At 38.9% G+C, this 27,986-nt stretch overlaps 1 protein-coding gene and 2 long non-coding RNA genes across 7 annotated transcripts in view; 1 reads left to right on the plus strand and 2 right to left on the minus strand.

The window, feature by feature from the left end:
• LOC107317001 overlaps nucleotides 1–9,392 on the plus strand; it is a 38,023-nt gene extending 28,631 nt beyond the window's left edge. For all 3 annotated transcript variants that reach the window (XR_001556671.2, XR_004307952.1, XR_001556672.2), the window contains 3 exons: nucleotides 4,302–4,472; nucleotides 7,355–7,599; nucleotides 9,056–9,392. This is a non-coding gene — a long non-coding RNA (uncharacterized LOC107317001). The remainder of the gene's footprint in view (nucleotides 1–4,301; nucleotides 4,473–7,354; nucleotides 7,600–9,055) is intronic.
• The window catches only part of LOC107317000 (von Willebrand factor D and EGF domain-containing protein-like), a 160,988-nt gene extending 145,985 nt beyond the window's left edge, over nucleotides 1–15,003 (minus strand). For all 3 annotated transcript variants that reach the window (XM_015869184.2, XM_015869183.2, XM_032445856.1), the window contains exon 1: nucleotides 14,785–15,003. In XM_015869184.2, the coding sequence (XP_015724670.1) occupies nucleotides 14,785–14,881 (97 nt within the window). In that variant the 5' untranslated portion in view covers nucleotides 14,882–15,003. The remainder of the gene's footprint in view (nucleotides 1–14,784) is intronic.
• Nucleotides 15,004–15,037: 34 nt separating this feature from the next.
• LOC107316889 lies at nucleotides 15,038–18,734 on the minus strand. The gene is made up of 3 exons (XR_001556632.2): nucleotides 17,104–18,734; nucleotides 16,899–17,019; nucleotides 15,038–15,617 (listed from the first exon to the last, which is right to left on the minus strand). It is a non-coding gene; the product is annotated as an uncharacterized LOC107316889 (long non-coding RNA).
• Between the last annotated feature and the right edge of the window lie 9,252 nt (nucleotides 18,735–27,986).

Genomic DNA, 27,986 nt, shown 5'->3' on the forward strand with positions numbered 1-27,986 from the left:
AAATACAATTGAACTGAGTATGCTCAGGTCTTATCCAGTGTTATCTGGAATGATCACCAAAGAATCTTTTAAGTCCTGTTCTCATACAAATGATAATTGCATACTTCCAGCACAGAGCAGTACATTAACAATCCTGAGGATTAATAGTAGAATTGGGTTAATAAAGAGAAAGACCAGAGCATACCGTCTGGTTGCACTGTTTCAAATCTAATTTGAAAAGGTACTTACAGTGCTGAAAACACAGTAGAGCAACAGTTAAGTTAATGCCACTGCATAGACTTCAGTTGGATCCCTGTGTACATGCTCAGATTTGTACTAGCAGAGGGAATGGCTATTAGGATAATCAGAGGGAATGAAGAGCTTGCTTTGTAACTAGAGATTAAAATTAATTTGCTTAGCATAGCAAAAAGGAGAGTGAGGAGGCATTTTGTGTTGCTGATATGTGCACAGAGGGAAGGGAGCTCTGCAAGCTGAAGTGGAATGCAGTAAGAACATCAGCTATAAGAGTGAATACAAACATACTAAGGGTGCAAAATAGGAAATTTCTACCCAAAGAAACATAAAGATCGAGATGGCTAAAAGAAAAATCCTACTTCTCAGATGGATTTCATGGTGGCTTTTAATAGCAAAGAGCTCAGGCTAAGCACAAGCAATGGCATTGACCATATAGCAAGGGCATTTATAATGTTGCTTAAGGTCTGCACAGTAGTGTTCACCAAATCCTTCTTCCACGTGGCCCTAAAGAATCAAAGACACCTCCAGCACAGCACATGGACACCTCTAACAAACTATCCCCCTTTCTTTTGGATGAAATACTTGAAAACCTGTTGTCTGAAAATGAGTATGATGTATAGAATCAACTTGACAGGTTACTTAGGCATCTTTGACAAAGGCAAAATATCTCCCTATTACTGCCACTACTGAAGCAGAGAAGTTGAAAGGTTCTCATGCAGGAAAGTTTTGAAATGCTCACCTTGCCCTCACCTACCACAGATTTGATTTAGTGCCTATAAGCCACATCATTAATGTTTACAATATTTCACTTTTTGATAAAGAGTTCAAAATCTATTATCTGTTTTGTTATTTTTATCATCAATCATTGGATTTTTTTGCGATTTTTTTTTATACATTCACCATCTCACCATAAATATCCTGGAATATAAAAATGTCTGATTCGTAGACTCTCACCATGAATAAATTAAGCTGGATTTATGAGACTTACGGTCTGTTCTTCCTCTGTTCTTTGGAGGGCTTTGTGAATGTGCAGTGAGAGCTCCTATTTCTTATTACGGAATTTTATTGCCACCGTGTAGCTGGGTTAATATAAGGAGTGTAAATAGGGATATGCATTTGCTGGTGTGATGCTCCAATATGGAGATGAGCATATGAAGTTAAAAAGTATGAACTGAAATACAGGCTGTATTACTTACTAGATGCATGGAAAGAAAAGGCATTTCTGGTGCTGAAGAAGTAATGGATTATGTGGGAATTGACCTCTAGGAAGGGGAAGATTTCCAATGGCAGACATTTGTATCTGGTTTGATTTCTTCCCTTAGTCATCACACTGACTTGATAATCTTGGAGCTTGATAATCTTTAAGGGGCCTTTCAACTTAAGCAAGTCTATGATTCTGTGATTTTTATTCTGTTTTTCAGAGTTTAGAGAAAATGTCAGACTCAATTTCCTTTGACCCTAAATCTAAGAGCAGAGCAGGTATTCTGTACACAACAGGCAAGCAATTTACTTAAAAGGTTAAACTCCACACTAGACTAGAACAAAACTTCATCACCGTTGTAGCCATTTTGGTTGCTCTGTGATGTCAGATGGAGAGCCAGCGGGTTATTGCTATATTATGTTTCATTATGAAATTCAGTCAGATTAATGACTTTGGGGCCATTTGAGATTTACATAATTTATATCGATGACTTGCTGCTTAAAGTGTTTTACCAAATCAGGAAATAAATTGTAGGTTTTATAAAAATATCATAATTAAAAATTGACTTGTACTAACTGCTGGCTTCAGGAATGCGCATGATGTTCAAGTAAGATGGATTGTTTTGCTCAGTGCAAACTATAAAAAACAAGAAAGACTTATGACACTAATAAAGCTTTTTTGGGGGAGTGGTTACATTATCAATCTTTATATTGAGCCAAATGCTGCTTGCATTTCTTCCATGCATATTTTATTGACTTCATTCTGACCTGTTGTGAGAAGAGAGCAACATTTGCATTCTACTGAAGAAACATTCAAAATCAAAATATCTGTTCCTTAACCAAGAAAAAAGCCTCAGAATTCAAGATCAAACACTTATGTTAGTTATTTCACTGCAGAATTTAGTAAACTGGGTTAAATCATTGGCTATAAAAACAGAAGGGAAAATTTCTTGACTTTCTTCACTTTAGCAGTCAAAATATTCATGCGGTGAATGCTATTTTTTCACTGATTCAATTGCAGGGAATCAGTGAAGAAACATGCAGTGGGTATCAGTGATACATAAGGCTGACACCAGTATTTTTGTTCAGGGGGGTGGTTGGGTTTTTTCGTGTGATGAAAGTGGGTTTGAAAGTATCCTTTGGGGTGTAAAAGTGAGCCAAAATTTGTTCTCTGTATGACTTCCATATGTCCAGTATATAGAAGGGGATTATAAAAAGAAGCGGGAGTTAACTTATTATTAGGGTAGACTTAAGGTTTTAAGCTCAAGGATCGAAGGTTAGATTGGATGTCAGGGGGACCAAGTTTCTTCACATAGAGAGAGTGAGGTGAGAGGGCTGGCACAGCTGCTGTGGATGTACCTGGAGGAGTTCCAAGTCTGGTTGGCTGGAGCCCTTGGCAACCTGGTCCTAGTATTAAATGTGAAGGTTGGTGGCCCTGCACATGGCAGGGGGGGGCGGGAGGGGGTTGTGACTTGGATGATTCTTGAGGTCCCTTTCAACCAAGCTGTTCTATGATTCTTTGACTTGCAATGAAAATCAGCAGAGCTGAACTTTTTTTTTTTTTTTTTTTTTTTTAAAAATCAAATCAAAATTCAGTTACTTAATCAGCATACTCAGATTTGCAAAGGGTCAGCAAGAAATGAGAAGTTGTTCCTTGCTGCTACAAATAGAGATGAAGCAAGAAACACTTTCCTACCCTTCTCCCCTGGAAAAAGGACAGTGTGGGAGAGACACAGTGTCCAAGCTTCTGTATTGCCTGGGAGCTGGAAATAACAGATATCAGCAGGACAGAAGGGATGAAAGCAAAGTCCTGGGATGGTGATGCATGGCACAACAGCACCAAAACATCACAGAAAAGACCACCTTACAATTATTAATGCAAGAGGAATGTATCTGTTGGAGGAATGACTCTTATTTGTATGAGAGAGAGCCTACAATTGCAGGATCAGGGTAATGCTAGCTGGAGGCTTGTTTTGTTTTATTCCAAGCCTTTCGTATAATGCAGCAATGCGTGCACAGCAAGGGGCACTCTCTCGTGATGGAATTACATGTTCAACAAGCTATGCCTCACAGTCATGAAATACAGTGGGCATGCAACAGGGAGAAAGACTTCCTTCTCATACACCTTCATGAAATGGATTTGAAATAAGTTTGAAGGTTTGAAATAAGCTTTGATCTGTACACCAGATATCTGTGATAATATCAATAAATTTCCCCTTAATGCCTATTTTTTCCCTGGTGTTGCAGCCCAACCCTCATTTTATTCGCTACTTTACTTCACTGGCAGCCCTAAAAGAAGTCAGGGGCTGGGAGCTCACATGTTGCTTTACAGCTTTGCTTGGGTTTCAAATGGACCATGTGACACTGAAAAGCTGTTTAGATTGTTTTTCCCATTTTCCTTAATTACGGCCAAAATCACATTGATAAAATCTTCCAGGTGTCTTATCCAAGCCTCAGAAATAAATAACTCATTGGGTTCACTTTAAAACTCACTCACAAAACAGATCACTAGGGGTCATCAGAAGAAGAAAATATTGTATTTAATCCGGAACGCTTAGAAGTCTACTCACAGCTTTTCAGCTGATCTTCTGTAGGGAATAATTTAGTTTTCAAAAACCAAGACAAATTATTTTTCTACAGACAGCAGGTATTTCCTCCTAATGAAAATGGTATTATAGCGTGCCCATGGTAAAAGGGGGGGGAAAAAAAAAGGCTGTGTGCAATTTCCCTCTCATATAATTGCATGCTGAAAAAACACTCTGATGTGAAATTTTACTCCAAACTCAAACAAGATTCTCTCTGTTCTGTTTTACCACCTTATGATAGGGCACTTGCTAATATAGCCCTATTAATTTTAATTTTATTAGATGGCCTTCAACAAAGCACTAATGATTTGGGAGGTGTAATGCAATGGAAAGCACAACAACGACAGCAGAGTAGCAAGATCGCAAGCTATAGCGAGTGAAGATTCACTCAGACACAACAGCACTGCGCACAGAAATTAGGGAAAAAAGTTGCTTACCTTCAGAAGGCCTCAGGTATGCAGGGATCTCCAGCAAGATATGTTTAATTGCATGCACTGCCAACCCTCCAGTGAGATCTAGGAAGGAGAAGGTCCTGGCTTGGGCCTTTTCAATCACTCAGGTACATTGCTTGCACCTGAGCTCCCCTGGGTTGGTCCTGTCTTCCTACCAGGTGCTCAATCACTGCTTCAATTGATTTCCACTGCAGGAGGATTTCTCCAAGGCTACGTAAAGGGACAGCTTGCTCAGATAAGAAGAATGTTTTGCTTTACTTAATAAAGATCCATCCAGACAAGCTGTGGATGCCCAGTCCCTGGGGGGACTCAAGGCCAGGTTGGATGGGTCCTGAGTTGCTTGGGGATACCCAGCCCACAGCAGGGGGTTGGAGCTTGATGATCTGTAAGGACCCTTCTGACCTAAGCCATTCCATGATTCTCTGATTCTATATGATAGATAGCACAGGTGGAGTTCAGTGGGTGTTCAAGGAAGAGTTTGGCTCAGTGCTTTTTTCTTGCTCTCTGCCCTTTTTTATTCCTTCTCAGAGCTGCACAAAGGCAAAGCTTCCCTATGAGCCACAGAGGCCAGTTTGTCTAATGAAAACTGAGAAAAACACCTCTTTTTTACCCAGATTCATATACTTTTTTGCAGTGATTTGAAGCCCAGTGCAGCAGAAGCAGGAGACCTTGAGAGCAGAGACTTGCTTTGCCCTGCAGAGCTGCTGGGTTTCCTTTCCTGGTCGTGCACAGAAATGCACATCCTTCTGTGCTTTGTCTTCTCATCCCCCTGTCTAAATAAAACTGATATCGTTCTTCTCCTACCCCACTATTCTTTATAGCTGATGAAAAAGCCCACGAAATACAAAACTGCCCCTCGTGATAATGTTGCTTTTATATAGTGCCTTTTCCTCTCATGGATGCCAGAATGCACTCTTAAAATCAAACTATATGAAGCAATAATTTCTACCAGAATGGAAAAACATGGCAGCAGGTAACAGTGCACTTTAGCTCCTGACAACACTTTGGGAAATTAAGGTAGCTTTAAGGAGCAGGAATAATCCCAAGGCCTCAAAGAGGTTAAATGCAACAGCTCATGGAACAAAAAGCATAACAATTCACAGCCCTTTATATACAAGATTTACACAAAAGCTCTACATTTAGCTGCCTGCTGTGTGCCAGCACATACCTTCTATCCCCAGCTCTGGAGCTTTAAATCAAGTTTCCTGTATTATGGATTCTCTTTCCTTCCATGAGATTTTTATGAAGAACAAATTACATTGTGTTTATTTTAAAGCAAAATACCCATTTTCCCCATGCTCTCTGTTAAGCACAAAGCAATAGGGCATACAAGTTACTCTGTGCCTCTTGTTTTCCTGAAAAGGACATTTTTTCATTGGCAATCCATAGAATAATTGCTTCATAGGCAAAAGTGGGCATAAGTCACTTCTTTATCTTATCTAACTGCAATCAGATATCATTGAAATATGACAGTATTGAAATTTAATACACTTTTCATTTATATATATATATATATATATTTTTTTTTTTCATTACTTTAAGGAAAAGTGTACATATGGGCTAGGTCTAAGGGCAGACTTTAAGGGCTCGTTATTTAAAAAGCTGTTAGCAAAAATGTTTGTAGAAATCTGCAAGTTTTAAGAGCACCTGTGCTTCTTGTTGTTACAAGTTTCATCTTATGAAGCAAGGTTTGTGTGCATGGGAGGTTGGTTTTGACCCAAACCACATATTGATCAACTGAATGGTTGGTCTATCTGCCTGTACTGAAACTGAAATTTTGGTATAAATAGCAATTATACATAAGAGCACAGTAAGAGAATGAGTGGACCAGTGGTCCATTGAAATTATTTAAACCTTTACAGTAGACAAAGACATGGCAGAATGACACCGAAGCCCTTCTTGTAAGATGTATTTAATTACTAATGAAAAGTGAAACAGTTCGAATAAGAGACCTACAGATATTCTCCCTTGGCATAATCGATATCCTAGTTCTGAGGGCACTTGTCTGTGACAGAAGAGATTGATTCAGCTCCTATACACTAAAACGCAACATCTTTCCTGTCAGGAGTGATTAAAAAACATCAGGCCGTTGGTTAGTGCTTTGGGGTTCTCTGTGTTTTGACTCAGTGGAAAAGTAAATTCTTAAATTGCTTTCAATTGTTAAAGCAATCAGATAGAAGAAAAACTTCCTGTCTGGATCAACAGCAGTTACCCAACCTGAGGTTGCTCATCTTTGGAAAGTCCCACAGTTTGTAAACTGCCATGCAGATGATCACAGTGCAGATTTGGGTCGTACCAGCTGTGAACTGGGAAGGATATTCAGGAGCAAAAATCCAGTTTAATGGCTGGATTTGTGAGGGGTATTTATGGTGTCCTTCATCATTTTCCTTGCAGCATTACTACAGCACTAATTTTAGCAATAATCACATGAAACACTGATAACAGCAGTGCCCACAGTGATGTCCTCTCTGCTTACGTATACCTGTAACCATCTGTCCTACCTTTTCTCAGCATTGCCACGTTTTACTTTCATGTTAAGTTTAGCCACATTGCAAGTAACATAAGTAAGCATTAGCATATGTTAAGGTTGTGGAAAGCACAGCTTATCCCTGTGTGCTGGCCAGCTGTGAGGTTTTAAATCTGAGAACCTCACTGATGGTCCTTCAGAAATGCTGTGCATCACTGCCGGGGAGAGATTTCTCACTGCCTAAAAGAGGCCAGAGTAACACTCTGCTTTGAGAGTACTACAACTTAAATGAAAAATACACTGCCAGAAAGACCTGACTTGGGAAGATGGCTTGTTTCCTAGCTTGTCTTTGTACTGGTTAGGATTTTATTTTTTCAACCAGCAAAGCCAACTCACTGGATCTTCTTTTTAAGCAGGTCTTGGACTGTGTGAGTCCTTCTGTGTCCTGCCCTTGGAGCTGCAAAGGGCTGAGTGGGACCAATGCACCAGGTCCCCTCCTGTCCCAGCAGCTCTTAATGAGAGTGCTCGACATTCTTGGGAGGCAACCTGCAGGCTCAGCCCTAAGACAGAAGATGAAGTTGTTTTGAAACAGCAGATGAATAATATTGTCAGGAGTCGATTAATGAAAGAAAGCGCCTACACAGCCGTGCAAGGAGTGCAGGTAATAGCAAACAGAACAAGAAATGTTCATGGGTAAGAAGCATTACGAAGCAGCAGGAATAACTGTGGGTGATTTTCCTGACTAGAATATCAGTTATTGGGAAAACATGAAAAAGTAAGAAGCAGGGAAGGAAAGATGCTGGGTAGTTAGATTTATGATTTATATCAAAGCTATTTGTATTGCAAGGAAGCAATCATGTCAAGAGGAGAAAATAGTTGTAAAATTCCTCTGGGAGATGTATAGCTTGTGCTGGGCTCACAGCCTGCAGCTGGAACTCAACTATCCTGAACAACATTTGTATGGGCTCAGTGCCCTCAAATAAGCACAGGCAAGAGACTGGGAACCCACCCCTTAAACCTTTGTCCCTCTGCATCCAAGACTGAATACTTCCACACAGCCATAATCTTTTATCTCTTTGTAATCATATCAAGGCTATGCCAGACCTTCAGCTCCATGAGAAGTGCTTGTTATAAGTGAGTCTTAATGCTTTATGGGATATATTAACCCAAGAGGCAAGACTGGCCATTTCCCAGAACAGATTCCACAAATGAACGATGAACAAATAGACTCCAGACCAGGAACACTACAGGCCACTCCAGTTCTCCCAGCACAACTATTCACAGTGGGTTGCTAGGGACTTCCATTACTGGATCAATTGACCTAACCAGTCCAGGAAAAGGACTGAATGTTATGTGAAATTGGAGGGTTTGTATATTAAACAATCATGAGTGAGGCTTCCAAAAATTTTATAGGAGAAAGGAGCCCAAATTCTTCAAGAAATGTTACAGATATAGGTGGATGTGTCTCACCAGCTTTTGCTTAACTTTATCTTATGCTACCTTATATACATTCATTAAAAAAAAAACAACGTATTTTAGCACTCAAAAATTAGTTGCCAGTATATCAGGGTAGGACAGAAACTTTGCTTTATTTTCTTTATATTTCTTGCAAAAGAGAAACAAGGAATGAATTAGATTTCACCCTGTTTATATCTTTGTTTCCAGCTCTAATCTTAGCATCTGTTAAAAGAACTGAGCAAATGGCTCTGGGAATTGTTATATATTTTCTTCTCTAATCCATTGAGGAAAATATAGAGCTGAAAATAAGGTAGCATAAGTGAATCAAAGCATCTATGCTCTGTTGTTGAGGGAGGTTGAGTCACAGCCAACTAATTTTATAGTATAGTCATAGTTAATTCTAGAGCAAATAATTGGCAGAAAGGGACAAAGGAGTCGACTATTAAAAATAATCTCTGAAAGATGTTTTCAATCTTCCTTTTTCAGTAGCTGGGCCAGATCAAAAAATAACATACCTGATTAATGCAACGAGTTCTATCCAATGTTAATTCTAAAGAAAATTTTAATTACGAAGATAGATACAAATAACAAAGCGTTAGCTTAGTTAGTGCATAAACTAATGACTGAGTTTTGTCTCCTTTTTCTCTTCATATCATCAGGCAGAAGATAAAATTCTGTGAAAAGTTTGCATGACAGTCAAGCATCATCAAGACGTGATTTTAAACTGAGATGAGAAACAAGGAGCTGACATAAGAAAGACTCTTGTTTGGAGTGGAATGCTCTTGTTCAGTTCCTAAACTATTATCTATGTTTGATATTAAGTTTGTTATTAGAACTACTAATTCAGGAACTTTGATAACCTTCCCTCATCATTTTGTAGTCATCTAGATTTTAGGCATAGGCGTTTGCCTTTTGAGAACAGCGAACGAAAGATAAATGCAACTCACGTAGTTACTTAAAAAATACAGGAAAAATCTGCCAGTCCAGAATATGAAATAGTGTGCTGTTTCTTATTTGCATAAGGAATGGGGAAATCTGGGGTACCCACCAACTAGTTCGTAGAAGCTGCAAGGGCCAGTGAGCTACTGAGGCATGAGCAAGACTCTACATGAGGGACCATTTACTGAAACTGTCAACACACAAAGCTGCCAAGGGATAGTTGAGTTGTAAAATGCTCCAGCTACCACAGGAGATGCATTACATTATTTCAGTATGCAGATAAATTGCTAGCCAGCTCATGGAAGCTGCTTTGTGAACAAAATAGGGGAATAAGATAAACTTGCTCTCAATCGATGAATAATATAAAACCAGCAAAAGGAGCAAAACATACGACTACAATCCCTCAACTATATTAGGCAATCAATTTTTTGCCTTTCAATATGTAGAATATTCCCTCATGGCTCTCTGTGGATGCCATGCAGTGTGAATACAGCAATCAAAGTAATAGACGTCGGAATAATCAAAATAATATATGTCAGAAAGAAGCAAGTAAGTACATACATTCATTAAGTAAATCTCCTAAGAGCTTAGCACACAAAGCTCCTTCCAGAATAGCTGTACAAACAATTGCACGCACTAACACATGGTTATAATTGTGTTTCAAAGTCAGATGAAAAATATTCCTCAAACTAATGGTTTATTTGTATTTTTTTTTTTGCCATGAATAATCTCCTTTCAGGGCAAAACTCACAGTGTAGCTGCCATCATGAAATTAATAAAAGTCATAACTGAAGGTAAACTACATGGCTTTGAAGAAAACTTAAAAAGCTTGGAAAAGGCAACACTGTCAACTCGGCATTAAAGACTGTGTTTTTGTAATGAGCATTGGCAGCATCCAGCACCGAATGTCCACCTGTGTAACAGCAGGATGGCTATCCATGAACACAGGAGACAAAAAGTCAGAACATACACAGGGATGGCCATGAAAACAAGCTTTCAGGCCAAAGTCAGACAAATCAGTAGTTTGGCTGCCTTCAGAGCTTTTCTCAGCATATTATTTAAGGGGATTTGGTACAAATCCAGTTAATAGCCACAAATGGTCTTTGTCACCATTTCCACAGGCTTTTAGAAGAGACAGTCTAGGTCACAAAAAAAAAATGGAGGAAAGATACTGTAATGAAAGAGACATTTCCAAAGCTTGCTAACACAGCCTACAGGCTACAGATGTGTTCTTCAATATAACATCTTGGGAGGGACTGAACCCTTTCATGACTGAAATCAGAAGGGATGCATTTCAAGTTTTGGTCATCTGTAATATGCTAAAACCTTTAAATATCACCAGCAATGCTTTGTGTCTCCTTGCGTTTATGTGCGCAGCCATTGGAGTTTATCAGGAAGATGAAGAAGGGTTGAGCATTTCTATTACACTCCTATTTCCTGTGTTGGCTTTTGTTTCAGTTAGGAGCTGTGCTGCAGTTAACAGGGCTGGGATGTCACTTCTCAGGCCTTGGTACAGATCTCAGTTCTGCCCAAGGATTTTCTGTGTGACCTTGAGCCACTTCACATCTCTATCCCATCTGTAAAACAGAATGATGGTGCTTCCTCTCTGCAGCAATTTGTCTTGTCAATTTAAGAACAAACACTGATTTGTCTTGACTACTTGCAGCTCCTATCGATTGCAAAGGAAGTTAGATGTATACAATACCTCTTAGCAGTTGGCGTTTGGAGACAAAATAACTTTGAGGAACTGGGCCATTAAAGTAAACATTTTGTCCATGAATGTCCTACACTGTTGTAAACAGTGTCTAATAAAATGATCCTTGATTTTAGTGCAGGGTAGAGTAATAAACAGCTGTTTAGAAGTTTAAAGAGTGTGTACATTTCACAGGTCAGTGGGAACAGGCAAAGCCTTGAGAAGCAGCCCTATCACACCAAACAGATTTTTTAAGCCTGTATAACTTTGAAAATGTACATTAGTTTCATCATCACTTTGAAGGGCAAATGTATGAGCTAAAAATCATTTATCTATCAAACTGCAAGGCCTTGACATCCAATGGGGACATACTGATGCTATGCAGGAGAGACACAAACATACTTGTGAGGTGAAAGAAAGAGATTCCTCCAGCCTCAGCTGGCAACAGCTGCTCCACTTTGCCTTCTTTATAAAAGCACTATCCTAGCAGTGAGGATAGCTTTGTCATCTTTTGGGTAAAAAAAGGAGAGGAAAAAAGGAGAGCAAAAGCTATCAAGAAACAGAAATCACCGTACAACATTGCTGCTAGCTCTGCATTTGACTGCACGTAATCAGATAAGACCACATTTGACTCCTGAGTCAAACACCACAAACTGGATTAATTCCAGACCATGAAGCCAATGAGGTTACCTAATGTTGACAAAAGCCTTAATAAGAGAGTAGTAAATATTACCCCGAAAATACTTTTTGATTATTAAAAATGATTTCAGAATACAAACACAATGTAACTGCTGTTCCTTACACTTTGGCAGCCCTTAATGCCTGTTAGCCGTAAAGCCAGTCTTGGTTTTACTTCTTTAGGCAAGCATTCAGACGGGTATTTTTTGGTTGCACAGTGCTGTGAATGTCATTTGCACAGAGTGAAGACATAGAGCCAGAATAATCCCAGTGTAATTTCTTATGTCACTGGAATGTCCCTGACCAAGCTCACTCACGGCCTTGGGTGGCATTTGGAATCACAGAATCACAAAATGGCCTGGATTGAAAAGGACCACAATGATCATGCAGTTCCAACCCCCTGCTATGTTCAGGGTCACCAGGCATCATACCAGGCTGCCCTGAGCCACATCCAGCCTGGCCTTGAATGCCTCCAGGGATGGGGCATCCACAGCCTCCTTGGGAAACCTCTTCCAGTGCATCACCACCCTCTGGGTGAAAAACTTCCTCCTAATATCTAACCTAAACCTCCCCTGTCTCAGTTTAAAACCATTCCCCCTTGTCCTATCACTATCCACCTTTGTAAAAAGTCATTCCCCTCCTGTTTATATGCTCCCTTCAAATACTGGAAGGCCACAATGAAGCCCAACCAAGAGTTTGCCTTCTGCAGTAGGTGTATGTGGCGTGTGGGAAAGATCCTGAATAATTGGAAACACTCCATCTGAAATACACATGGAGGGACATTTTCCCAGCTCATCCTATTTTTGCTTAATTCCCAGCATAAGCAGACTTCTGCTGAAAGCATGGAAAGTTCATAACGCTCAGATTTGACAGCAGAAGCTCAAAGATGAGATCATGAGTTGCTTATGGGTAGTGCCCAAAGCAGATTACACATTCTGATTTTCATCTTGCTCTTTTACGGAAAGCAAGAGCAGCATTTATAACATTACTGGACACACTAATAATTGTATCTGACTTTACCATCTATGCAACACCTGGCAGTGTAATTTTCCAAGAATTCCAGTGGATTTTGTGGGCTTTGATGGCAGGTTGGTGCCTTTGCATGAAATGTACCCAAGTTCCAAACTTTTCCAATTATACATAATAAAAAGTCTCCAGAATGGACAGGGAGCAATTCAATCTAGACGGTGATGCTGCAAGCAGCTATCTATTTTAAGATGGATACTTTTGTCTAAAATACCTCCACAAAAATTCCATTGTCTTTCCTTTTTTTTCTTTTGATCGACTTATTTACTGAATTTCATGTAATTTCATTCATCTTAGAAAAGTCTGACAGGCTGTGTTGTGCCAACCCTCCCACATCTATGATTCACTCAGCTGCTTTTGTGCCTAATGTTTCACTTAATCTACTACCCAGAGCAGCTATGGACATTACTGGTAAACCTTTCTTGTTCTTCGATCACAAGAAATGGTGGAAAAACCCAAATAATGTGAAAATCTGCAATCACTGGGAGCTTCATTCCCTAAAATAAGACTGCAGAAGATGATGAAGTTCTTTCTTGGTCTTTAAAAGACTTTTTCATCTTCGCTTCCCTCCTAATGAGGCATCTGCAAAAAGCTGTTTGGTCAGACGCTCCTTATTCATAGTTAAATTCTTATGGGATTAGTAGATTTGTTATACTCAGAGTACAAAAGTAAACAGCATATGGCTCTGTTAATATCCTTATAATGTCACCATGCAATCTGTCAGAATGCAAACTTTTCTGAGCGGTTTACTTCGAGTTCACAGTAAGAGAGAAAAAAAACCACAGTCTTAAGAATTCTTCTATATCACCTAAGAGACGTTGAACTATTTTCTGACTCTTGTTCTGTGTTTCCAGCTTAATAAGTATGTTGAAGTATAATACCTCCAGTAACAGAAATACAGTGGGAAACCAGTTACTTTGTTACAAGGAGTTAAAAGGTCATTTCCCCTTGATGAAAAGCTTGTTCTATCAGATAAGGAGCTACTACTCTCCATATCACTGGCAACCCTTCAAAAGGATTCAGAAATTAAAGGCATTGTTTGAAGATAAAGGCGAGAAGGTCATTTGCCTTGTGTTTAGGCAAACCTTGTTGGGTGACCCTTTGATATTCAAATGAAGAGCGCTTTAAATTGTTTTATCTTCATACAGCTAATGAGTGCTGGCTGACAAACACCTTTAAAACCAGTCAAAACTCTCCTGGAATTAGAATTGGAAAAAATATGCAACACTCTTCCATGAAGTACCTCCACAAAATTCACCCAGGCTATACCCACAATTATGACAGCACTGTGCTTTGGTCCTATGGCTTTTCTTCTTGTTTTTGTTTGTTTGTCTGATTGATTGCTTTAACTCTGTTTAAACTCTGTTTTTACTGGCTGAATAACATCTGACATAATTTTCAGTGCGTTCTTGCGGTGGATTAATAAAGCTGAATAAACAAGTTATGTATGTAAAATCTATGTCCTCTTCGAACCTTGTGCCTTGTACAGTGAAACAAGCCTTGCAATTAATGCACAGAGCAGCAGAAAAACTACTTATGAACTTTTTACTGCCAGAGACTATATAGCTGCATATTATTATATGTGTAATTAACTAATCTGGAACATTGCTCTAATATACAGTGTGTGCACTCCTTTCGTTAGAGGAATAGATTCTGATTTTAAAGTGTTTTCTTCTTTTACGATTCATTTATGGGAAAACATTATGATTATTCTTTAAATCTCTTGAAATTTTCTTGTAAGAAGTAACAATTTTCAGAGGCTTGCAATGTCTCTATTAAAAATAAGACACCATACAACCCTCCTCTAAGGGACAATAAACATCTTGTGCCATAAGCATGCCTGGCTGTCACTGTGACCTCCTTCATTACTTTAGAAGCTGTTTATTTTAACCTTACTTCCATTCTATTTTGGCAACTCTAATAATAGCCCTCTATCACTCTAACCCACATTCAATAGTAAATGTAAACAGGATCATCTCTGCTCTAAAATACACATGAACTCTGTCTCCCAGATGACTATCAAATAATTAAAAAGTTAAAAAAAATCCTTACCTAATGGAGCTGACTCACTGCTAATGGCCAACAGGGGAATCCAGCAGAGGCAGGCAACAAGTTGGAGATGCTGCTGGGAAGGTAAGGGCTGCTGCATAGTGTCCAAGGCAGCTTTTATCCTCGCATCTGCAGTTGCTTAGAAGTTAACTTTTGAAGTCCTAAACTTTGCAGGAAAACACATCAGCCTGCCTGCCTGTTGCAATTTCTTTGTTTCCCCCCTCACTCTCCCCCCCCCCTTTCTTTTTCAATCCAGTCTCTCAGAGAGGGCTTAATGTGTCATTAATCCCAGAATTTCCAAGAGGGAAGCCCTCCAGCAACACACAAACCACGCTCACCCCCCCACGCACTCAGCAGCCAAGCGCATGTGTCCCTGCAGCTGCTTTCCCTGCAGCTGCTCTGATTTACACACCCCATAGCACACCCGCGCACACACGCACCCGCAGAGGGTGAGAACAGCGCGTACCGCCAGGATGGGTGGTGAGAGGTGAGCCTGAAGACACTGGGGCTGTAAACCAAACCTGCCTGCTCACCATGTTGTCAAGGCAGTCGACACTGAGTTCAAGCCACTGCAGTTACATCTGACATCGTGTTTTATAGGAGAGAAGTATAAAAATGCTAAAATATGAGTACACAAGTAGTTTGTTTTCAAATTCCACTGCTTCAAACCTGTTACAGAATCACTCTGTCCTAAAGTTTGTGTCCTGGGTTGATGCACCTTTGCACGCTATTTTAGAGAATCATCGTTTGCTACTGAAATAAATCTTGCCATCATCTGGTCTGTCAGCTCTTCGTGAGAAAAAGATCTGTGTTTCAGAAGGTGGGAAAACAGAAGGCTGGAAAACAGAAGCAAATGACAGAAAGAGTTCAGTCATACGTGCTTTTCAATCACATTTTTCTTAAGTTTTATCTAATTTTGAAGCATCTCAGCATGGGTCCCTCTGAGCAGTGTTGATTGTAAGGTAATATATACTGTCAACCTAAAGTGTGGTATGAAGAATTTGCTCTTAATACGTGCTATGCTCTGTATTTGTGCCATTTTATTCAGGGGATATCATATCCTCTCCCACTGCTCACTGTTTTCCATACCTGCCAGTGTTTCTTTTCTCCGACTTGTCAAGTTTGATTATTTTGCTTCTGCTTGTTTAAGCAAGGATATAGTGAATTATCTGATGATACAGTAATAAAGAACTCTGTAAACAATCCACTCACATCACTATGAGGAGCATTGCCTTTAAAAATGTAAATAAAACCATTAAAAATGTTCCACAGCATATCCAAATGTTCCAAATGCTGCTCATTTGTTTTAACTACATCCTTTGAAGAGATTTACCACTGGATTCTTTGAGACCCATAGGTTATTTGAAAAGAACCTTCTAAAACCTCTCTCTTAATTTTGATTATGGATTTAAATGTCGAAAAACAGCTGCTTAGAACAGTCTTATTGGATGAGCTATGTCACGGGCCTGAGTTATAACTCCACAGCTTCCTAGGAGTCTTTCCATTGATATTACTGACCTCTAGAATATATTCCTTCAAGTTCACTAAGACTTTAAACCCAGTTGTTCTAATCATTTTTTTTTTTCTTCTTTTTCTTTTTCCTAGTAGATCTTCATTCATCTCCTTAACACAAACGGATGAAAACACTTGAAAGGGTGGTGAGGCCCTGACACTGCTTTTGTGCCTAATGTGGGTTGTGGGTTCCCCATCCCTGAAGATGCTCAAAGCCAGGTTGGATGGGGCCATGGGCAGCCCGATATGATGGGAGGCAACAATCCTACAACATGGAGGTGGAAATGGATTATCTTTAAGTTCCCCTCCAACCTAAGGCTTCTGTGGTTCTAGGATTCTAAAAATAATTTGCAACTCTAATATTTATCTACGGGGATTCATAAAACCTCTGAAATCTGCTGCGGATTGGGTTGAAATAAAAATGCTGGCAAGCAAAAGCAATCTGCAACAAAGTGAGAAAGTTTTCCACAAACACTCCAGCCATTATAGGCCTTTTGAATTCAGACAGAAAAAGTAACTAGCCGAAAAAAGAATCCATGAAAGATATTCAAAATCTGCTATACAAGAAAGAAGAGATGCTTAAGTTGGCTTGCTTATTTCCTTACCTGCCGTCTCCTTAAGCAGGTTTCAACCAGAGGGAGAATCTGAAGGTAGATATCGCTGGTACAGATGACATGACATGTTATTGTCCCAGGCAGGAGGTTTTCCAGGGCTGAATTTGTCTCCCTTCAATTTGCAAGGACAAACAATTTCAGGTGAGAAAATAACGTGTAAACCTTCCCCACCTCCCAGCTCAAGACAAAGCCTTACCTAAGTCAGAAAAAGAATAAACAGGATCTTCTTCCTCCCCAAGTTATTAATCCAAAAAATAACGGGAAACGAAAGCCATGGAGAATCTGCAAAGAAATACTGCAAAATACTCTTTCAGTTCCGACACCATTAGCTTCAAGTAAGAGAAGTGGAAACTGCTCAGAAAGTTGAGGATACTTGACACAATTATCTTCATTGTCTATACAACAAGGCAACACAACTCTGAAGACTTTACACTAATCCACCTTGTATTGCACTCATTTTGAATAGCAGAAATGAGTACGGGGAGTTAAAACCGGCCAGAAGTCACAGCTGGGAGCTGGCAACAGCAGTTCAGCCTTAGCCAAAAATTGTTCGATAGTTACGCATGTTAGGTATTCAGATTCTTCTTTTTACAAGAAAGAGACAGTGTTTGCCCAGAAGATCCCACTTTGCAAGCTGGCATTGTGGGGCTGGGAACCGGCTGCAACAGCCAGTGGAAATGTGGAAGTTGTGGGAGCACTTTCCTTTTTAAGCACAGGCACTTGTTAGAAACTGATCTAGAAACAATACTCTGAGTTTATTTCTTTCTCCTTCTTATGAGGAGTATCTTCACTATGAGGCTGTCTCTTGGGGTTGCTTTCTCGGCAGAGAGGATTCATTATTCATAGCTGGCAAAGATAGCATGACCCTGCATGTACGTACACTTTGTTAGTAGGACAGAGTCCTTCAGAGGAAAAAGACATATCATTTAATAGCATAACATTTTCTGCAAGTCTGAATTTATGCATTTACTTATGCCAGAAGCCTCCTCTGTGCTTTTCTGTTTGCTTGGCTTATCTGACAGAAAATACCTGTCTCTTCCAGCAACAAAAAATAAGCTCCTTGTGCTCCTAAGGTCCATTCCTCTTCTCTTGATATGAGCTGCCTAAGTTCAGGGACTTGCGACTCTTCTGCAGTTTCAGAAGAGGTGGAAAGCTCAACATAGCAGATTTTAACCAAATCCTAGCAGTCTCAAGCATGGGGGACCCAACCCCAAGGATTCTACAAAAAGGGCCAAGAAGGTTCTCAATTCTGGAATTCTCCTCTGCTCTCATTTCTGTTACTCAACTCTGTGTATATTGGACAAAAACCAAACAATATTCTTATATCCAAAGTACAACATTCACTTACCTTGGTAACTCAAACAACTATTCTCTATCTCACCGCTGTTATTTCAAGTAAATGAAACTAAATGGGAAACACTTTGTCTCGCCTTGTGTCTGGTTTGGGGAAATAAACAATGGTCACATGGTTATTAGGGCTGGGCTGTCCTCTGTTTTGTTTAGAGTACAGCAGACCTTTCAGTTAACAGAAGTCACTCATTTTCATTAGTAGGATTCTTCAGAAAATAACATGAGAAGCTGTACACATAATTCACAAGACAAAGCTCTTCATTTAGTGAGAACTAACTGCCATTTTTAGGATAATAAATCATTATACAGAAACACGCTCCCCTTTGCACAGCTCCTGGAGAGCAGAGTGATTTGCACATTCAGCGGGTTTATCCTTCAGTTTCTAATTTCCTTGTGGGAGAACTCTAGTGGATTTCCGTACAGTACTCCTCATTAGCTGATGGGCCAAACTATGGGCACTCACACTCTAAGGAAAAGATGAAGAAACCCACTCATTATTTCTGCATTTTTAAAGGTAGACAGAGAATAAGTGCTTAAGGTCTAAATAAACCTGTTAGAGATATTAAATCAGTTCCTTCAAAATATGTTGTTGCTCAGAATGGGTTGAGGTTGGATGAAATCTCCTATCTGACTTGGTACACACACAGCTCGGTGTTCTCTGCATATTTCTCTTGCTCCTGGTTCTCCATGCACATTGCCCTGGCCATCTGAACTGGGCACAGTATGTCCTTATTAAATTTGCAGCATGCACCATCAGCGCCCTTCTCAGATGGATTCTGTCACCAAGCTAGGTGACAGGATCTCAGCAGCCTGCAAGTCAGCATTCACTAGTGCTGTGCCATAAATGAGGTGAGCATTCTTCATGGGAGCTCCTTATTTAACTGGAAAATGCCAGGCTATTGCAGAGATGTCAATATAAATCACATCTGTAATACATCTCTGGTACAGAGTGCCCTAAGATATACCTAACAGAATGGCTGTCATTGCTCAGCAGCTCCACATAGAAAAATCCCTCTTGGTTTGAAGATACTGGCAATTAGTAAAGGCTAATAAAAAGAAGAGACCCATGTTCAAATGGTGTATATTGGAACCAGCTGGGGATTTCTGATCAGAATCTATTTTCAGAAGAAAACATGTAGTTTCCACAAAATCAGTAAAAAGGATTATTATTTTTATCTTTCTTGTTCTTAGATCTTCTTGGTATATGTATCATTTTTATTGTGAGCTTCTCTAGTGTCAGAATTGGTCATGGCTCTGTCTTCCATGGAGAACCGCTTCATATATTGTTCCACTTAAGTGCAGTGGAATATTTGGTTGAAAAAAAATAACCCACAAAAAAACATCAACCAAACATATACACACACAATTAATAACAATAGAAACCCCCACATTTTGATTGTTTTTCTTCAAAATTAAGGCAAATAAGTGTGGAAGTATCACAATACTCTTAGGGAGTGGAAATTTTCAAAACACTTTTACTTTAGTGCATTAGTCCAATAACACAGGATAGAGCAGAGAAAAGCAATTGAATTTCTACTGATAAATGTCTTTGCCTGTTCTTCCAAAGTCTTTTCTTGACAAGATAACAAAAAGTAGGAGTAAGAAAAATGTCTACTCGTAGCACTGACTGTGGACAGATCACACTAATACAAAACCCACTGTTACTCAGAAAAACTGCAGACAGGATTTTCTCAGAGTCAGCTTTCCATTGAATAAATGGTTTCCTTTGAAACAACATCAGAAAGGTGTTTCCCAGGAGTTTCTTATCAGTGCTAACAGTGTAAAAGCATGAGGTGGGAAGGGGCTGCTCCTACCTTCAACCATTTTCATTCAGCTTTTTTCTGGAAATTTTCTCTTTAAAGAAGTCAAAATCTTAAAAGGTGAAAAGTGAGGTTCCAAACCCCCAAGATCTTCCAGCCAGGAGCAATAACAAGAATCAGAGCAGAACCACCAGGTTCAACAACAAAAGGAGGGAATTTGGCTTGGGATGAAACTAGCATAAACTGGTATCAAAACTCTGACTGTCCATATATCTGTCATCTCTTCTTTCATCCTCTTATTCCATCCTGGCCTTCATAATGCGATCCTATAAGAGGATGTATATGAGCAGATGTTGCATTCAAAGAAATCCCAATTACTGTGAGCAGCCTTGGCAGGGCTCTGTTCGAGCAAACGTGGTGGCTGCTTCTATTTCTTCAACACAGATGTTCCCTCTTTGGGTACTTTAGGCTGCTGAACAAGCAAGTTATGCAGGAGGAGGGGGAGGTGTCAATAAAAAGCATTGTTGTTGTAATGAAAATACAATATAAATAGTATTAAAATGTAAAACATGACTAACTAATGGATGAATGACAACGTAGATCAGTCCCCTAATTTGATTAAAGTTTTCTGCATTCATTCAAGAAAAAAAAAAAAGAAAAAAAAGAAGTTATAAATATTATTTCTTTTCAGATATTATAGATTAAATAAATTTAAAGTATTAATCAGGATATTCATCAATATCAGATTAACTTGAAGGACTAGGAGACAAGGATCCCAGCACAAGGACAGTTAGATTCCTCCACAGGATACTTCCAATAACACATAGTTTAAGTCTCTGTGATGTCTCCTAGAAAAAACCCCACTGCACCACTGCAGAAGAAACCAATTCACAACAGTCTAGTTGTCAAATTCCCTCTTTTCTGCCACCTGTCTNAAATAGGAAATGAGCTTTAACAACTCTGTTGAAGCATTTATAATGGAACAAACTGGAATTATTTCAAGCTCTCAGTAACCTGCTTTTTACCCTTCATCCTTATCACAGAGCAGGTTGCATTGGAAAGGACAGAGATTTATTGTGAAATATTTTTCTTTCATTTCTTCATAGTTCTGATAGGTGATGATTTTAAATGTTTGCGCTTTTGGTACTTACATATAGCAAGTAATAAATTATATGTTACAACAACAATTCTATGGAGCTGAATTGCCTTTTTTTTTTAGTGAATTTATTGCCTTGAAAGGTAACAGATTGATAACACAAGAGAATTAAATCCTCTCTTTATCCCCAGAGCAAGTATAATATGGGCATTACAGATATTTCCCAAACCTATAAATCAGTTATGGCACCCAAACTATCAACCACAGGGGCTTACTACTCCTTGCTTGTTTTTCTTAAACTTCTTCCTCTTCAAGAACAAAGGGTAGTAGTAAAGCTTATGAGCTTATCTTGATGAACCTCTTTTCTGCATTAAACAATAATTATCAACTTTATGTATTAGGTGTGTAAGGAGTGTGAGATGGTGGTCGTTAGTGTCGACTTGGAAGGTAGAACAGGAGTTTCTGAAATATAGGTCATAAACAACACACTTTCAGCCATGAACAGGAAAATCTTCTCATTTTATGGAAACAGTTTTTTCAAGATCTCATCTTTTTACTGGTAAAATTGTCATAAAAGTTCAAAGCAGTTACCAAGTTTAGCCCACCCTGAAAATAACTGAAACTAGAGAAATTATCATAGAACCATAGGCTCTCATCAAGGTTGGAAAAGACCACTAAGATAATTTAGTCCAGTCATCAACCCATGACCACCACATCAGGCAGTTTTCCTCCAGTACATTCACTGCACAATAAATTACACAAAAAAATTACTGAAATCAGTAATTTGTACACGTAATCTCATGGAAAAAAACAAGTTATCATCAGTGAGCTTAGAAAGACCTCACACGAGCAAAGTGCCAATTTACAGTCAGCCCAGTTATTTATTTCTATAAGTTATTTAAGTTATTTATTTCTATAATTTCTATCTATTCCATTCTCTCAACTGGGGTTTTTTCGGATTCCAGGTTTTCAACTTTTGAGATGCATTAAATATCAACCCATTATGTAATGGGAAAAGCAGATGTTGAATAAAATCAGTAGCACTCCAAATGTTATTATTTCAGCTCTTAAAATTAATAGTTGTCTTATAAATTCATCTCTCATGAAGAGATCTCATCTCACTCACCTTCCTGTGAAAATTAATAATGTTTATCATAACATTTTAAAGAAAATGAACATTCTACTGAAGTTTTTATGGCTTTTTTTCCCCCCCTCTCCACTAAAGGTGAGAATTCACTCCAAATATTACACAAATTGGAGTTATAACTTCATTTTACAAACCTGTTTTGCTTTTTAGGCAATAGATAATGGGCTGCTTTTAAATAATTACATTGCTTAAACACGATTAGCGTCTCTCAAATAAGCCTCCAACAGGCTAATTTTGAATGCATCCTTTCTTTTAGCCCAACTTCTGTTATCCATTCCAAAAAGTACGGGCATTTTTATGACCTCATTTCAGATTAGTTTTTCTTAGCCACTTTTTAAGGGACATTTCACCTTGAGAAAAATAGCCCTTGGCTTCTAACATTCATAATATTCAGATATTGCCTAGAGTCAGTTACTGCTGTTTCTCACTACTGCAGTTTCTTTTCCATCCATTCATTTTTACTGGCAATACGAGATTTGCTGTTAACTACCCAACAATTCCTTGGTTGCTGCTTCTGAGCGTTCATGAAAACAGTGCAAATGTAGTAGAGAAAATATTTCGTTTTCCAGCTTTACCCTTTATCTCAGCTCAAACTGATGCAACACAGGCACTGAAATTAATAGTTTGCCACAGCAAATATCATATAAACATTATGGTACCTATTTGTATAAAAGCAAGGAAAACCTTTTTGCTTATTAGATACTTTAATCACATTTACTCATTTGGACTTTAGAGCATTAATGTCACAGGTTAGGTTTTGCACAGCTGACTACCTATTAATTGAATACTCTAATTCAGCATCTAATTCAGCCTTTTAACGGTTGAAAGCCCATTAAAGCACCTATTTCTCTAATAGCTGTGTGGAAAAGTTAATGTTTGTTTCTGTTTCAACCCAACTGAATCTTCTGCTTGTCTTCCAGCTGAGTGCTCTGTTGTGCAGCTTTTGGTTTGAGTTTGGTGCCACAAAGCACTTTTTAAGAAGTACATTTGTGATGGAAATAAAGCACACTTGTTCTGTGTGTAAAGCATCCACAAGAAAGCACTCCTCTTAACAGTTTCCTCTCAGTACATACTGTTCATCTAAGATCACTTATTAATCTAATATAATAGCCTGCAGTTTTTTTACAAATTAAAAAAGACCAAAATTAGGGAAAAAACCCTTTGCCTATTAAGCTCAGCAGATGGGACGAAGCTAAACAGGGTCTCAGGAACTTGCACAGGAGATAGGAAAGCATTTTCCCCAGCACAAAGAGACTTGTAAAATCCTATGGTCTGAGATAAAGCAGGTTTACAAGTTATAGAACAGTTATCTTTTTTCAACTATAAAAAAGAACACATCTTCTGCACCTGCCAAGATTGCTTTTGACTTCCATGCTGTGAACCTGTAAACACAGCAGGCGATGGCATCTCACTGAAGAGGATGCTCATAAGGTATCATTGAGAGACATGGGGCTTGCAATTATTGTTACAGTATTTATTTTTTAACATATTTAGTAGAATTGATTAAATATCACCAGCTAAATTATGGCTGAACACCAATGGTGACGTTATAAAATCACTTTACCTTGATAATACCATCTAAATGGGCCTTGCTCCTTTGAAGGCTTTGTACTGCATTACAACTTGACTATTTCTGTTAATTACTCTAGAATATGTCAACTCACAATGTTGCCTGGCCTAAAGTCAAAAGTAACAAAGACTTTGTTAAATAATTAGTCTTAGACTATAGAACAAAGTCATCCATCATCAAGTCATGGGTTTTGTTTTGCTTCCACTAAATTGTTTCAGTGTAATTTCCTTTGGTAATAAATCTTAAATCTATGACATTCAATAACATTACAAAATACTTAATAAATTTACTCTATGTATTTAAATGTAGGCTAAATGCCTGTATGAAAACCAAGACCTTGCACATCCTTTTGAGATATAATGGAAATAAAATATTAAAGAAGCAAGCCAACTACTGCTTAGACGAAGAAGAAACTCCTCAATTGAACCTGTTATTCCCTGGGTGCTCATTAGAGTTTGTGGAGCTTTCCTTGGGAGCAGCTGGTGCTTACCTATGCTCAGTAAGATGAACAACAGTATGGGCTTGTCACGTTGCCAATAAGCCTATCACATTCGCAGTGGGTCACAGAACAGAAACAGGTTGTTTCATGGTACAGGAGCCATTGCATTAGCCATTATTTTAGCCACTGGATAAATGCCTTCCCTGGGTAAGGAGACATGCATATGGTGCCAGGGCTGAACAATAAGACACATCAGTTAGGAGCATGAGAAAGCTCAGCAGCCATTTTGGGAAATCATGGCCCATTTTATTGCATGGCTTGATGGATACAAGAATCTAACTCCTATTATACTCTTTGCTATTTTTTTTGAAGGTGAACAGATTAAAAAATGATTCAGTTACATAAACTCACAAAGTCATGATAATCCATGGACTTTTTAACAAGAAATGGGAATGCCTTGCAGCACATTTTGGTTTTCTTCAAACTCTGGGTTCTAAGAGAGCCACTTTGATCAACTTCACTGTTTTTTGTTGAAATTAATGCAAATTTTCCTGATTCTGAGATGAATTGTGAAGACATCTTTTTCACAGGTTTCTCTGAGACAGACTTGCCAAAGAATATGTAGCATGGGAGAAGAAAAAAAAAAAAAGGATTTTTTCCTGGTATACCAGTATGAATTCATGTCCTGTTGCCCTAATCATGCTGATAGTGCTACCAGAACATCCCAAAGAGAAGATAAAACTCAAAAGAATCACATAACCTCTAGCTTCATGGAATACACAGACAGCTTTCAGCCTCTTTCGGAGATTCTGATTATTTTGGAAGGTGAAGACAAGACATACATGCTATCTGATCTAACAGCATGCCAAGGGCAGTGAGTGAAACCATTGGTTGCTCAGAAAGACTTGTCAGGAATTTCTGGAATACCTGCAGAGTTTCAACATTGCTTACAAATTGCAAATGTCATTCTGTGATAGACTGCAAATAATTAAAAATGGCTAAGTGTACTGCTTGTAAATGGACTTGCTGAAAACTTTGATCACAGACAGAAAGGAATTCTTTTAAAAACCTACTGTTAACAGTAGGTAAAAAGTTAATGAGAAACATGTAAATAATTAATTCTGCCTCTAGAGCCAGAAAAGATTCGTTGTTACTGTTAGTGGACTCAATATAGGTTGTATTCTATTTTCTGCAGCAAGTACTTGATTACTGCATTGATAGGGTTTTGTATCCTCAATAAAAGTATTTTCCTAAGGTAACTAAAGAGACTTGATTTGAAGCTAGAAGAGCTAAATTGATGCTTCAAAATAAGCAACACTAATAAAAAATATTTTCAGAAAACTATCGAAGAAAAACATGCAAAAAAAAAAAAAAACTTGATATTTGCATGAAAGCTAATTGTAAAGCTAAAGAACTACTTGAGAATATCCATTGTAATAATGAATTAGAAAGAAATGTCTCCTCCTTCCATATGGTGCTCTTTATAGTTATGTCATCAGGAGATGTAATACCCCTCCTTTACTTACATACACAGAGTATGCAGCTATCACATCCTGACAGTAAATTAAGTCAAAAATATGTGCAGGATATGTATAGGAACCCAGGTGTTCAGAAGCACCAGGCTGGTTTCAGATGCAATCATTTCACCACTGAACTGAAAATATACTCCGCGTATGTTATTTGATAAATATTTTGGCAATATTATAATAGCCTTGCTTTTGACATTATGGTATTAAGTAATGCAATTGCTTACAGTAGTCCTATTAAAATTGCTCGTACTTTCATGCGAGTTTGCTGGGTGTGTTGTCTGTAGACTATTTGGAACTTGGCTGAGAGAGATGAACCTCAGGGACAGTGGAGATACCACTGCATAAACCAGAATTTGGCTTCAGAATAGGTAGCAGGTTAAAAATAATAATAATTAAGAGGACCATCTAAGTTCTTTCTATATAAGATAGAAAGTCAGCTCCAGGTATGGCTTCATTCATGCATGACGGACACTGATCATATCTAATCATAATAAATGCACAGGGACTACTCTTCCTTTTACTACTGACAGAGAAAATGCACCTTGGCTATTAATTTTCATTTATATGTAAATATAAACAAATAAATATGGAGGCTTGTTTTTTCAGGTTGTGGGTTTACCAGTGTTCAGCTATAAAAATGCACATTAAGAGGATCTAAACTAAAAGCCATTCAGAAAAAAATAATAATAATAATAAAAAAAATCATAAAAAATAACCAAAAGCCATCAGAAGTACCCTGGATAACACTTTTTCAACTGAGAAAGCCCTGGACAGGTCCCTAAGTCCATTCTCATCCCCATTAGTGAGGATTTCCCCAGTCCCCATGCACATGCCCCAAACCAACCAAGTTCTGTGCCCAGCATCACAATTCCCACCCAGCAGCACTTCACAGGGAGCTTTTATCCTTGTCCCTTTTCCCTGGTTGGGGTGGCTGATGTAGCCAGAGGCATTAAAAGCTTTTTTATAATGCTGTAAAAACTAAAATAGCTGATGGGGTTGGGAATCACAGAGCTCCATACATTCTCCTGCTGCAGAAAGAGGAAATCTCACTGTGTTTTGCTGGAGGGCCATTACTCAGCTGGACTTAAGGGACAGCAGCAGATCTTATCGCCTTGTTTCAGCCTTGTTCCTGACTCCTTTGGATGGCTGCTCTCCACTGAGCTGATTGCCAGCAGTCCCTGGGCAGTTGGGCAGGGGAGGCAAAACGTGCTCCATGAGATACCAGCCGCACTGTCCTTGGTTTTGCCTTAGGCTGCAGACGTGCCTTAACTACGTGAACCAAGCTGATAGGCTCTCAAATCAATTTTGCAGAATACCTCCTATGTATCAAGTATAGCCCACAATGCTACTGGAAGTTGTTTGTATCAGAAATAAGCATAGAAGGTGGCTACAGCACATCTAGTACACACAGCAGCAAGAAATCCTGCAGCATTTATACATCCCATACAAACAATTTCTGTGTGTTTGTCACATGCTGCTTCCCACGTCTGGCCAAAGCACGCATCTCCACTTGTCAGGGGATGTTGCTATTTCCAGTTTCTGCTTTGCAGGCGTGATGCATGCAACTGTATGTGACCTAGCAACAGATCTGTAAAAGCAAATAATATCGGTCCTGATGGGAATAAAATTAATATATCTTTTACAGGGCACAGCTGCTGAGCTGGTGCTGCTCCCCACTCAGAAATGTGATGAAAAATGTTCCCCATTTCCTTATGCGTGCACATCCATGCGAGGCAGTCATTTCTTATTACACATCTATTTAGCTATGTCTCATACAGAGAGCAGCCTGAAAATCCAGTCGACACGAATAACAAAAATAACAAGGAATTACATGATGAGGGCTTATCAGGGTAATTCTGTTACATAGCAAGGGAGCTGCGGCTGGGAGGAGTCACACACACTTCTCATCTGCACAACCTCTCTGCTCGCAGAATTGACGGCTGCCCAGTAGATGGTGGTGTTATTTCAACTACTCTGTTCCCTGGGAACAGCTGCTGCAGAATTTCAGGGCTCCTATTGCTGCACTCAGCTTCCTCACATCCCTTCTTGTAGAAATAAAAGTTACTGATACATATGTTAAATTGTACAGAGCTACAATTGTCTTGATGGAAACGCTGGTGGTAGTGGGGAGGGCTCCTTCTTGCAAGTGGGATGGAGTATTCCTTCAAGAGATATCTTTCCACGAAGT

The sequence above is a fragment of the Coturnix japonica genome, chromosome 7 (assembly GCF_001577835.2).
Source record: "Coturnix japonica isolate 7356 chromosome 7, Coturnix japonica 2.1, whole genome shotgun sequence".
Taxonomy (NCBI): Eukaryota; Metazoa; Chordata; class Aves; order Galliformes; family Phasianidae; genus Coturnix; species Coturnix japonica.